The 10,000-nt window shown below is 45.8% G+C and overlaps 3 protein-coding genes across 11 annotated transcripts in view; 1 reads left to right on the top strand and 2 right to left on the bottom strand.

Annotated features, from left to right (window-relative positions):
- The window catches only part of LOC125951988 (probable pseudouridine-5'-phosphatase), a 4,268-nt gene extending 3,666 nt beyond the window's left edge, over nucleotides 1-602 (bottom strand). Inside the window, exon 1 of one of the 2 annotated variants that reach the window (XM_049681176.1) lies at nucleotides 398-602. The gene's annotated coding sequence lies outside the window, so the exon portion shown is untranslated. The remainder of the gene's footprint in view (nucleotides 1-397) is intronic. The other variant, XM_049681175.1, reaches the window with a different exon arrangement.
- Nucleotides 603-799: 197 nt separating this feature from the next.
- Nucleotides 800-2,206, top strand: LOC125951983 (zinc finger protein 622). Its single transcript, XM_049681171.1, has one exon. It carries the CDS (start codon nucleotides 926-928, stop codon nucleotides 2,084-2,086), a length of 1,161 nt encoding a protein of 386 aa, XP_049537128.1. The 5' UTR covers nucleotides 800-925; the 3' UTR covers nucleotides 2,087-2,206.
- A 2,856-nt stretch (nucleotides 2,207-5,062) lies between these two features.
- LOC125951974 (serine/threonine-protein kinase minibrain-like) overlaps nucleotides 5,063-10,000 on the bottom strand; it is a 51,220-nt gene continuing 46,282 nt past the window's right edge. For 7 of the 8 annotated variants that reach the window (XM_049681141.1, XM_049681148.1, XM_049681145.1 and 4 more), the window contains one exon: nucleotides 5,063-8,795. In XM_049681141.1, coding sequence (XP_049537098.1) covers nucleotides 7,525-8,795 — 1,271 coding nt within the window. In that variant the 3' untranslated portion in view covers nucleotides 5,063-7,524. The remainder of the gene's footprint in view (nucleotides 8,796-10,000) is intronic. The other variant, XR_007468804.1, reaches the window with a different exon arrangement.

Genomic DNA, 10,000 nt, shown 5'->3' with positions numbered 1-10,000 from the left:
CACGGGGCAGAGCGAGCCGAAAGACAAAGAGATGATTCACGGTGATCATGAGCCGGGCACGCGGAATAACCGATCAAGGTCGTCATTATTGTGCGTATCCGCGTGCTATCCATTCCGATAAACAAACTCACGGTGGAAGCGTGTCTCTTTATCTCATCTCTTTTTGCTGCTGGGAACTCGAGCATACTCGAGCGCGATAACGTCCCCGAGGCTTATGTAACAGCAGCTTCTGCTTTTGTCCACTTAATTATTATCTCGCTCGCGCGCCCCGACCGAGCCGGGATAATGAAAAAACAAATAAGTTGGTTGGGATGACGAGGGTCCGTCGCAAAACACACCCCGGCACGAATCTGGCGCTCCTCCGCCGGCCAGGCCAGCAGGGACACGATTTGTTTACCTTTTTCCCTCGCACACGCGGTTCCACAACGAGCGATAAGCGAGATTCTACGCTACCACGTGCACCTTTCTTGCCCCCGGTACCCCACACGTGCCGCTATTGTTTCACTAGTCGTTGCGTTATCACACGCAAAACCAAACGGGGGAAAAAATTGCCGCGAATTCCAAAATCCGCAAATTCCGTGGCTGTCGCTTATTCAACTCGATGGTATAAACCTCATTGTTTTCCCCACAGTGGTATGCAAATGTTTGGTATTACTAAAATTAATTAAAACTCTGCTTTCACGAAAATTGGTGCATTTATTCAACAAATAAAATGCATTTGGAGCATTAAATTAATGTATTTTTTTATTAACGGAATGCGTTTTTTGGAAAATCTAATCAAGGCACTCCACGACTCAACCTGACGTTTGACTATCTGGGGAGCGCGGTGTTGTTGATTTCACAAGTTACAAATTTCAGAACACGTTTTTTGGAACAAGAAGTGATACTAAAAAGCCGAATTTACTCCATTCCACAGACCAGAACTATGTCCAGCTTCACGTGCCTAAACTGTGGCGTGCGCTTCGCTACGGCGGAGATGCAGCGCGAGCACTACAAAACACACTGGCATCGGTATAATCTGAAGCGAAAGTTGGCGGAACTGCCCCCGGTTTCGGTAGAGGAGTTCGAGAAGCGCGTGATCCAGCAGAAATCCGACGATGCGGCCGCCCAGCAAGACCAATCGCTGTACTGCAAAGCCTGCCGGAAGGTGTTTAAATCAAAGAACGCGCACGACAACCACCTGGACAGCCGGAAACATCAGGATAACCTGAAGCGCTACCTCGAGCAGGCAAATAAAGAATCCCCGGTTGCAGGCAGCTCTTCGGCGGCGGACGCGGAGATAGAAGTCACGGTCAAATCCACACGAGCGGCAGAACGGGCTGCAGCGGCCGCAGAGGAAGAAGCGCAAGACGAAGATATGGAGGACGTAGATTCGGACGAGTGGGAAGACGTGGAGTTCGACAACCCGATCGAACGCAACGGTTGCATATTCTGTCCGCACGAAAGCGAAGATTTGCTGTCCAACATCAAGCACATGTCCGTGAAGCACTCGTTCTTCATACCGGACGCCGAGTACTGTGTGGATGTGGAAGGATTGTTGGCGTATCTGGCGGAGAAGGTCTGCCGGGATTACATCTGCCTGTGGTGCAACGAACGAGGCCGAACGTTCTACTCGGTGGACGCCGTACGGAACCACATGACGGAGAAGGGTCACTGTAAGATGCTGCACGAGGGTGCCGCTTTGGCGGAGTATGTGGATTTCTTCGATTACAGTACCAGCTACCCGGACCACGAGGAGGGTATGGATGTGGACGCCGAGCTAGAGACACCGCAAGCGATCGATGGCGATGAGTATCAACTGGTACTTCCCTCGGGTAATGTTATTGGCCACCGCTCGCTGCTTCGATACTACAAGCAACGCATCAACCCGAACCGTGCTGTCGTGGTGAAGAAATCGACCCAAAAGCTGCACAAGGTGTTGGCCCAATATCGCTCACTCGGCTGGACGTCCACTCAGCAGGAAGCGGCGGCACGGAATGCACGCGATATGCACGTCATGAAGCGCCAGCAGGCCAAACTGATGCAACAGGTCGGCGTGAAGGCGAACAAGCTACAGCAGCATTACCGACCGCAAGTGAACTTCTAAACTTGTCTTGTTAAAAACGGAAATAAATTGTCAAACGAAAATCTGATCTCATGATATCGTAGTAAGCGTGCGATTATGATCCTGGAAATGGTTATTTCGCCCAGGAAATCTCGTTTGTGTCATCATTGCACCAGAGGTTTGGCCGGTACACGTTTGGGTATTATTTTTCAAAATTTCTTTACCATTGTTTTACTTCGTTTTTCGCTTTCATGCATCCATCTCGCATCCACTACAGCGTTTCTCGTTCGTACTACGACAATTTTCCCAATTTTTCCCCACATTTTCCATGTCCTCTTCCCATTTCTCACTTGTGTTTCATGTTTCTTATCTTAATTTATCCTTCTGTGCAAACGTTGCATTCCTTTGCGTCGCCCATTCGTTCACTGCCTCATTCTCGGGTTGCTGAGGTTGCTGGTTCGATCGCGCTCGAGTTCGGATCGGCTGATTCCCTAGGTAGCATGTCTTTACTATTTTTCGTCCTCAGTTCTCGATCATGTGTTTGTTTGTTCACCAATTTGCTCCAAGCCAAGTTCTTGTTCCCGCTGGGCCTTTCGGCTTCAGCTTGCCGGTTTAAATCTAAAAATCCGTTTCTCTCAGTTCGCGCTCAGAATCCCTCGGGTACTTTTAGTAATCGGGCCCCTCCGCTTTATTGCTACACTTCTTTACTACTCGACGATCGGTCGATCGGTCAATCGGTGTTGGTGGCTTGTGCTCCTCAATAGCCAAAATGCTGCATTTACGTAAATCCGTTTTCCATGTCCTCTTTCTCTTGCACCCTACACCTTTGTACCAACCATCCTTAGCGCCATCGATCTCTCGTCCTCGACCTCGGAGTTTGGCATTTATGTTTTTGTCTTCGTATCTGTTCCTCGTCGTGTTTTTAGGCTTGCATCTCGTAGGCGGTCATTTTAGGCCGCAATTTCGAACCAAAAGCCTTCTGTTTTCTCGCGTGCCATGACTTGCCGCTGCTGTTCCTATCCGTTTCATCTCCTCTACCACCGCCAGGTCTTGTTGTACCGTGTACCAATGTCCAATGGAGTCGTGTCCCGTAAACGTAGAGTATAAATATATTAATGTATGTCTTATTCTGCTGCGTTCGTTTATTTCAATTTTCCTCTTTCTTCTTTTGCAGAATTTTTGACTCCTTTTCTTTCTGTTTCAATGTTTTTACCCTTTTTGTTGTGTTTTTTTTTGTTTCATTATCTCCTTAGTCTCATTTGGTTTGCTTCACTTTGCTTAATACCTTACTATACGCCATGGTTAGCTTCTTCTACTCGGTTCTCCCTCTCTAGCATCGTCCGGCAGTTATCATTTTCATGTGGGATTCTTGTTTTGTTTTTTTTCCTTTATTTTGTTAAGTATCGATTTTCTCTTCTCGCTTGTTACTTTTACGGTTTATTTGTTCATTTGGGGTTGCCTTAAGCTTCTAACAGTCGTCTGCATCGGTGTGTACTGTTTGTTGTATGTGTGTCTGATCCATTTCTTCCGCCTTAGGGTTACTCACTTTTCCATTGAACCGGATTTTGCTTAACATCGAGAAAGAAGAAAGGAAAAAAGGATTAAAAGGAAAGAAAGAATAAAATAGGAATAGAAAAAGAGGCCAGTCAGTTCCTATCTTTCCATTCCGGTGCCGGTGGCGATCAGACTTCGCATCCGATTGGTCCTGTTCTTTCCTCTCAATTTCGATTTTGATACTACGAGTCACGTTGCTTCGATCCGATCACTCACTCTTTTACCACTGCTCAGCCTACTGTGCAGTGGACGGGACGGGATCATTCCTAATTTCATACAAATCATTCAAACAAAACGCAGCAAACAATAGAAACAACTTTTCCGAACAACCAAATAAATAAAAACAAAACAACACTTTGTTTCTCGAGATACAAATCAGTGAAACAGAACGAAAGCTTGCTACAGGAGAAAATCAAAACCGGAACACCATCAACCCTCATCTCTTCTCAAACAAAAGTATTCGGATTCGGATTCGAAGATCGACTCAATGATCCGCCCAATTTTGGGCAAGATGCACGGATCAAATCGCGACCTCTTACCTCTCACAATAACCGACATCTGTTCTTTTTTTTGTTCTCTTTTTCTTTACTTCATTCTATAGTTGGTAGAGTGTGGTACGTTCGCTCTTCTGCTGCTGCTTACAAGATACAGTAAAGCGCTATAGTTACCATAGCTTACACATTTGCATTCGGCAGTTCCGCCCGATCCGGCCTCAAAACACACACGCACACACACACTCTTCAGCCAGGCCCGGTCGTTGTTTTTCGAGGCATCCTTCAGCTATTCAGCCCAGGATTCGACACGCACAGAGACACGCATTTTCTTTGGCTCGGGATTCATCGAGAGAGATAGAAAATGCGCGTGTGCGTGCCAGTCCTTTAGCCACTTTTTATCCTGTTTTATTCCCTTGCCCTTATCTCTCAGTACGCAACGCGCCGCTGTGTAGCTTGCTATTACGCTTCCCATTCACTACTATCATGAGTGTTGGTTCTACAATGCGTATCCTGTCGCAGAGAGATAGAGCGAATTTTGCTTCTATCTTTCCACTTTTGTCTAGTTTTCGTTTTACAACACACGCCCGGTGCATCACAATGCACCGGATTGCATTATTTTCTTTGTTGTCTAACACTGCTCGCTTTCTCTTTCTGTTTTTTTTTTGAGGAATTTTCCTCAATCCTTTCCGGTACCTGCTTGCTACAGTTCACTAATTTACTTAGTCACACGTGTGCCACCGTCAGTTTGCCTTAGTGGCTCATCCACAGGCGCTTTCCGCAGCTTCATTAATTTAATTAATTTATCTTTCTTTAGTTATTGATCTACTACCATTCCCTTACGGCATTTTTTTGCTGGGTTTTTCTGCTTTTTCTTACTTAAACGTATTGTTTTACTTCCCGCCAAGCGTCAAAACGGTTCTCTTGTGCTGCTGCAGCAACCGTACGCACGAAGCCCCCCCCCCCCCCCCCTTTCCCTTTCCTTCTGGTGGTTTGCGCCGCCAGCAAACGGCGGCGACGACAACGTGAAAACGTTTGCTCTCCCAGATTAATAATATTATTATTACTTTAGTTATTGATATTATCATTAGTCATATTATTATTAATATTATTTCTATTATAATTATTAATTTATAGCGCTAATCAGTTAATATGTACACACGTGTAAAGTTCATTCACCCCTTACGTCTGCGACATTCATGCATTTTCCTAGGCCCACTCAAACATTCCATACCAACAATATGTGTTACTGTCGATCCTGCCGGTTTGTTTGCGTATCATCGTCCGCCAGATTAGTAGCACTCAATCCTCAATTCGTTCTAAACAGTTCACTTTCCTAAGCAGTTACACTTCATCCTATCTCCCATAGTGTCCATTAAGCGCTGGTACACCAGCGGTGCACACAGTGTAGCAGGCTCGCTCTCAGTGCACACTACGATTTCACCCTTCACTCCCTCTCTGCGAGTTTCTATTGAATTAAAACGAAGTTAAATTAGTCCTCTCACTGCACCGTTGGTCTTTTCATCCCATACATCTCTGGTTCCTGGCTCCTGATTAGTGTCAGCGCTGTCTCGTCCCATACAGACACGTTAGGCAATTCCTTTCATTACTCAACATATAGAGAAAAAAAACACACACTCTCTCTCACACACACGCACACACACACACCCTTATACACGCAGTACCGCCAGTCGGTGGCCGATTCACTGAGCAGTGGGTAGCAGCAAGGTTTTGGACAAAAAATCTTATTTCTGTTGGCAGCCGTTCTTCGTCCTTGATTATGGTTCCTCTTGCACACATAAAAGGCGAGCAAGAGTGTGCTGATACTTATCAAACGAATTTTTCCACGATGCAAAAACAGCAGCGCGCCTAAGCCTGATTGATTTAAGATAAAATCAAATCTCTCTAATCTCAATCCAACGGCCATTAAAAATGCGGGATAGCGATGCGCGAAGTTCGCCCATTGATCCTTACTGTTACTCCGGTTTTGATTGGCTTTCCATTCCAAACGATACCGGTCGTCAACTTAACTCAACTTACCCAGCAGGCTCAGCATTTGGTTCAATAGTTGTTGTTGTAAAAGTCTTTAGGCTTTCTCAGAAGTATGAGAACAGGAACTGAACCTATCACGCTCATGCTGTCTCTCGTTCGATTGCGATTCCAATTCAAATCAATGGACTGCTTTATTCGCGGAATGGACTGCTATACCAGCAGCAGCTTCTTTGATAGGCCGACGATCTGCAATTCCGTTCGCTAGCATGAGCAATGCGGCCAAAAACACTGCACGTCTGTATAGCCATTCAAAATTTCAGAAAAGTTCAAGTGTCCTAGCCAAATGGAAGCATCCTTGACACAAAACCGAGAAATATTACATGGACTTTCCCAATAAAGCTCAAAAACAAAAAAACAAAAACAAAGAAAACCATGTAAACTGCTACTTCCCAGCATTGCTGCTCCATCACAGTAGCACGTCCACACGGTCCTGCCTGATGTGCTGCCTGCCTACTCCCGCCCAGAAGATCCTTTACATCGCTCTCCCACTCAGAACACGACACTGGTAGTAAGATAGGAATTTCTTGAACCCCCAATTCGGAACACATTCTTGTTTGTTTTTTTTCTTTTCTCTCCTTTGTTTTCATCTGTTTTATGGACAATTTGAGGGCAACGTAGAACCATCACTTATGCTACCTGCATTCGCCAACTGGGCACCGTTTCTGCTAAGCTGTTTTTTCTTTAAAAAAAGAATCTCCTCAGTTATACACACTTATAACTGCAATGTTTTTGTTGTATCATGAGACGGGGTGAAAATGTGAGTGTAAGTTTTCATCCAAACCGATTGTTTCTTGGCAGTACCATTAGCAAAACGTCTTTCTTTTTTTACGTGAAAAAACATTTGGTTTCTTTTGTTTTCTTTTTTGTTCTTCTACGTTAGCTCAATCGTAGAGATTGATGAGGGAAGGGATATTTTAAAATTAATCCCAGCAATCAATCCCCGTACGCTCGCTGTATCTCAGCTCGTGTAATTAAACCGAAGCAACCCTGTCATCTTGTTGCTAGGGTGACTTGATTATTTCTTCCATACTAGTCTTTACAAAAACCCAAAAAGACATTTCTTGTCTATGCTGCTACTATTTGGCTCGTTATCGGATCGTAATAATGCTCAGACTGAACCATCGGCGGATACAAGAGACGAGACCGTTTTGGGCCGGAACTATTACTGGTTGATTGCTCTCTTCTATTCTTTACTTCCTCTTTGCTTTTATGACCATGAGAATGATACAGGAGAATGACGAATGATACAGGAGAATGAAGAATGATAAGGAATCGTGATCATGTTAAAGGGAATTGGCCCGGGATTGCCCGGAATTTCCACTTCGCTCAAAGCCGCAACGTGAATCGCGCAGGGCAGGACTTTATATATGCTGACATCGCAGCTCAGTGTATAATTACTGGACTTGGCTGAACACAAACACCAACCATGGGTGAGGATTCATCTCGTTCGTTCGTCGCACCTCTGCCGTGCCCTTTCGAGCTGCTGCTCGAAATCCCTCCGCTTGCTCCATTATTCCCTACCCCACTGCTGACGCCGGTACCGCCATTGGTGCTACTACTACTGCTACTGTTGCTAATGCTGCTTCCGGTGCCTCCTGCAGCCGATCCCATTAGATGATGACTGCCAACGCTGCTGACAGCGGCTGCTGCTGCAGCAGCAGCTGCTGCCGCTGCCATTGCTGCCGGTGAAGGTCCAACCACGAGTGAAGCCGGTCCACCACTACTTCCACCACTACTAGCACCAACAACTAGTCCATGTGCACCACTCGGCTGCCCGATGGGCCCACCGATCACTCCAAGACTGTTGACACCGGGACCAACTCCCGCTGCACCGGCTGCTGCCATTAGCATAGCATCGTTCATCGAGAATGGTGCATATCCACTGGAAGAGCCAAGCACCCCACCACCGCCACTGCCCATGGGTAGATTGTGGGGCAAGAAGCTGCCAGACATTGCTGCGGCCGAGAGGGCTGCCGTATGGTGATCGGGTAGTATCAGTCCACCTAATGATGACGCCATGTGACTCCCGAGGTCCAGTGGTAACGAAGCAGGCGCATAACTTTTGTGACCTCCGCCGCCGCCCACTACCATCATTCCACCAGATGCGCCCGTCATCAGGTGAGCCGGTATCGACTGTTGTTGGTGATGCTGTCCCGGCTGCTGCTGCTGTTGCTGTGCTAAGTATCGATTTCGATGGTAGTGGGATGAGGCTGCTGCCACGCCTGACTGCGATGATGAAGGCGGGACGACAACTCCTCCTGTTGCTGAAGCGGGATATCGAGATGACGTGGTGGATATTGGTTGCGGGTGAGGGGCGTGATGCGATTGATGTGACGACTGATGCGTGCTGGATGTTACCGGTGGATCACAATCCATTGCCAGCGGATAGGATGACGAGGTAAGGGACGTGGTGAGTGAGCTGACATTACTGCTGCTTCCTCCGGTTGCGAGACCACCACCACCACTACTGCTGCTATTGCTGCCAACGGCACCACTAGACATCGCACCATTCGATCCAATGACCGCCGATGTGACCGATGGTTGCGCTGCCAGGAGGACGATGTTTTGTGATTGTGATTTTGGTTGCGCTTGCTGTAGTGGCTGTTGGCTCTGTGACTGTGACGACTGTTGTTGTTGAAGTAATGATGATAGACCTTAAGTGGAAAGGGGGGACAGAACAAATTATTGGTTAATTTCATAGTAACACCACGTTGATCTACCAGCTACATATAGAAGGGGGTAAACATATGAGAAGGATACACATGCGAACACTAAATCAAGCGATACAATGAGTAAATAATGATACGAACATAAAATGTAAAATACAATAAAGGTAGCATGATAAAAAGGGAAAGAAACAACGGAAAAAGCAAACAAAATGAACGAAAGTTTAGTGTAAGAGTTAGTAAAGCGAAGAAATTTACCTAAATATTAACTAGAAGAATACTGTTTTTCGCAGCGCGTTCACTGATTAAACTGCAACTGCGCCCCTCATCTAAACCCATTTGCTCCCAACCCATGCATCGACACTATCACCTATTCGATCCTCTTCAACTCTTTTACAATAACCTGGCAGCTGTTTATGATATACATATATATATGGAATGTATGTGTATGAGCGCGTGTGTATGTGTGCTTGTGACAGATATTTCCTAGTTTCGTTTCCTCTAACTGGTTCTTGTTTGGCATTTTGGCTATAGATTACATTTGATTCTGCGCTATTGCTCTTCCAAACGGTCACGCGATCTCGCTACATTAATCTTCTTGCTGTTTCCTTTTCCGTGCAGGCAATCATGTTCGCTGATCAGCTGTTTTGTTTCGTTCCCTCTGTCACGCTTCACGTTTTTTGTATGGTACTTATTTCAGGTTTGGTTCTTTTGGTACACCATTTCAGTTCTGTGTTCAAATGCCCGCGGAACTGCTTATATAGATGATAGTTGAAACATAAAACTAAAGAATGTGAATGTATTATCAACATATCCCATGGCGCTAAGAAAGATGCTCGGGACAGGGGTGTGTCAATTGGTAAAACTTTATGCTTCTTCTTCTCGATTCACCACTGACAATTCCCGCTTTTCGCATTAGTCGGATTCATTGTACTATTTCGAATTGTATCGTACCATCAGCAGACAGCTCGGTTCATGGTTTGGTTGTATGGAGGCAGACAGAACCGTTGAATCAAAAACAGAAGGATCAAATCATCCAAAAAGGATCGATCGTTTAACTCTGCAAAAGGACAATTGGATAATACTAGCTTATTTCTTCCATTTAGTTGCTGTTGCTACTACTTCAAAATCTCCCCATTCCCGCCCTCCTCCCTCCGTTTCATATTATGTGTTCACTTTCTCCAATCTAAATA

This window comes from Anopheles darlingi, chromosome 2 (assembly GCF_943734745.1).
Source record: "Anopheles darlingi chromosome 2, idAnoDarlMG_H_01, whole genome shotgun sequence".
In the NCBI taxonomy this organism is placed as follows: domain Eukaryota; kingdom Metazoa; phylum Arthropoda; class Insecta; order Diptera; family Culicidae; genus Anopheles; species Anopheles darlingi.
This window is presented reverse-complemented; position numbering and strand designations above follow the sequence as displayed.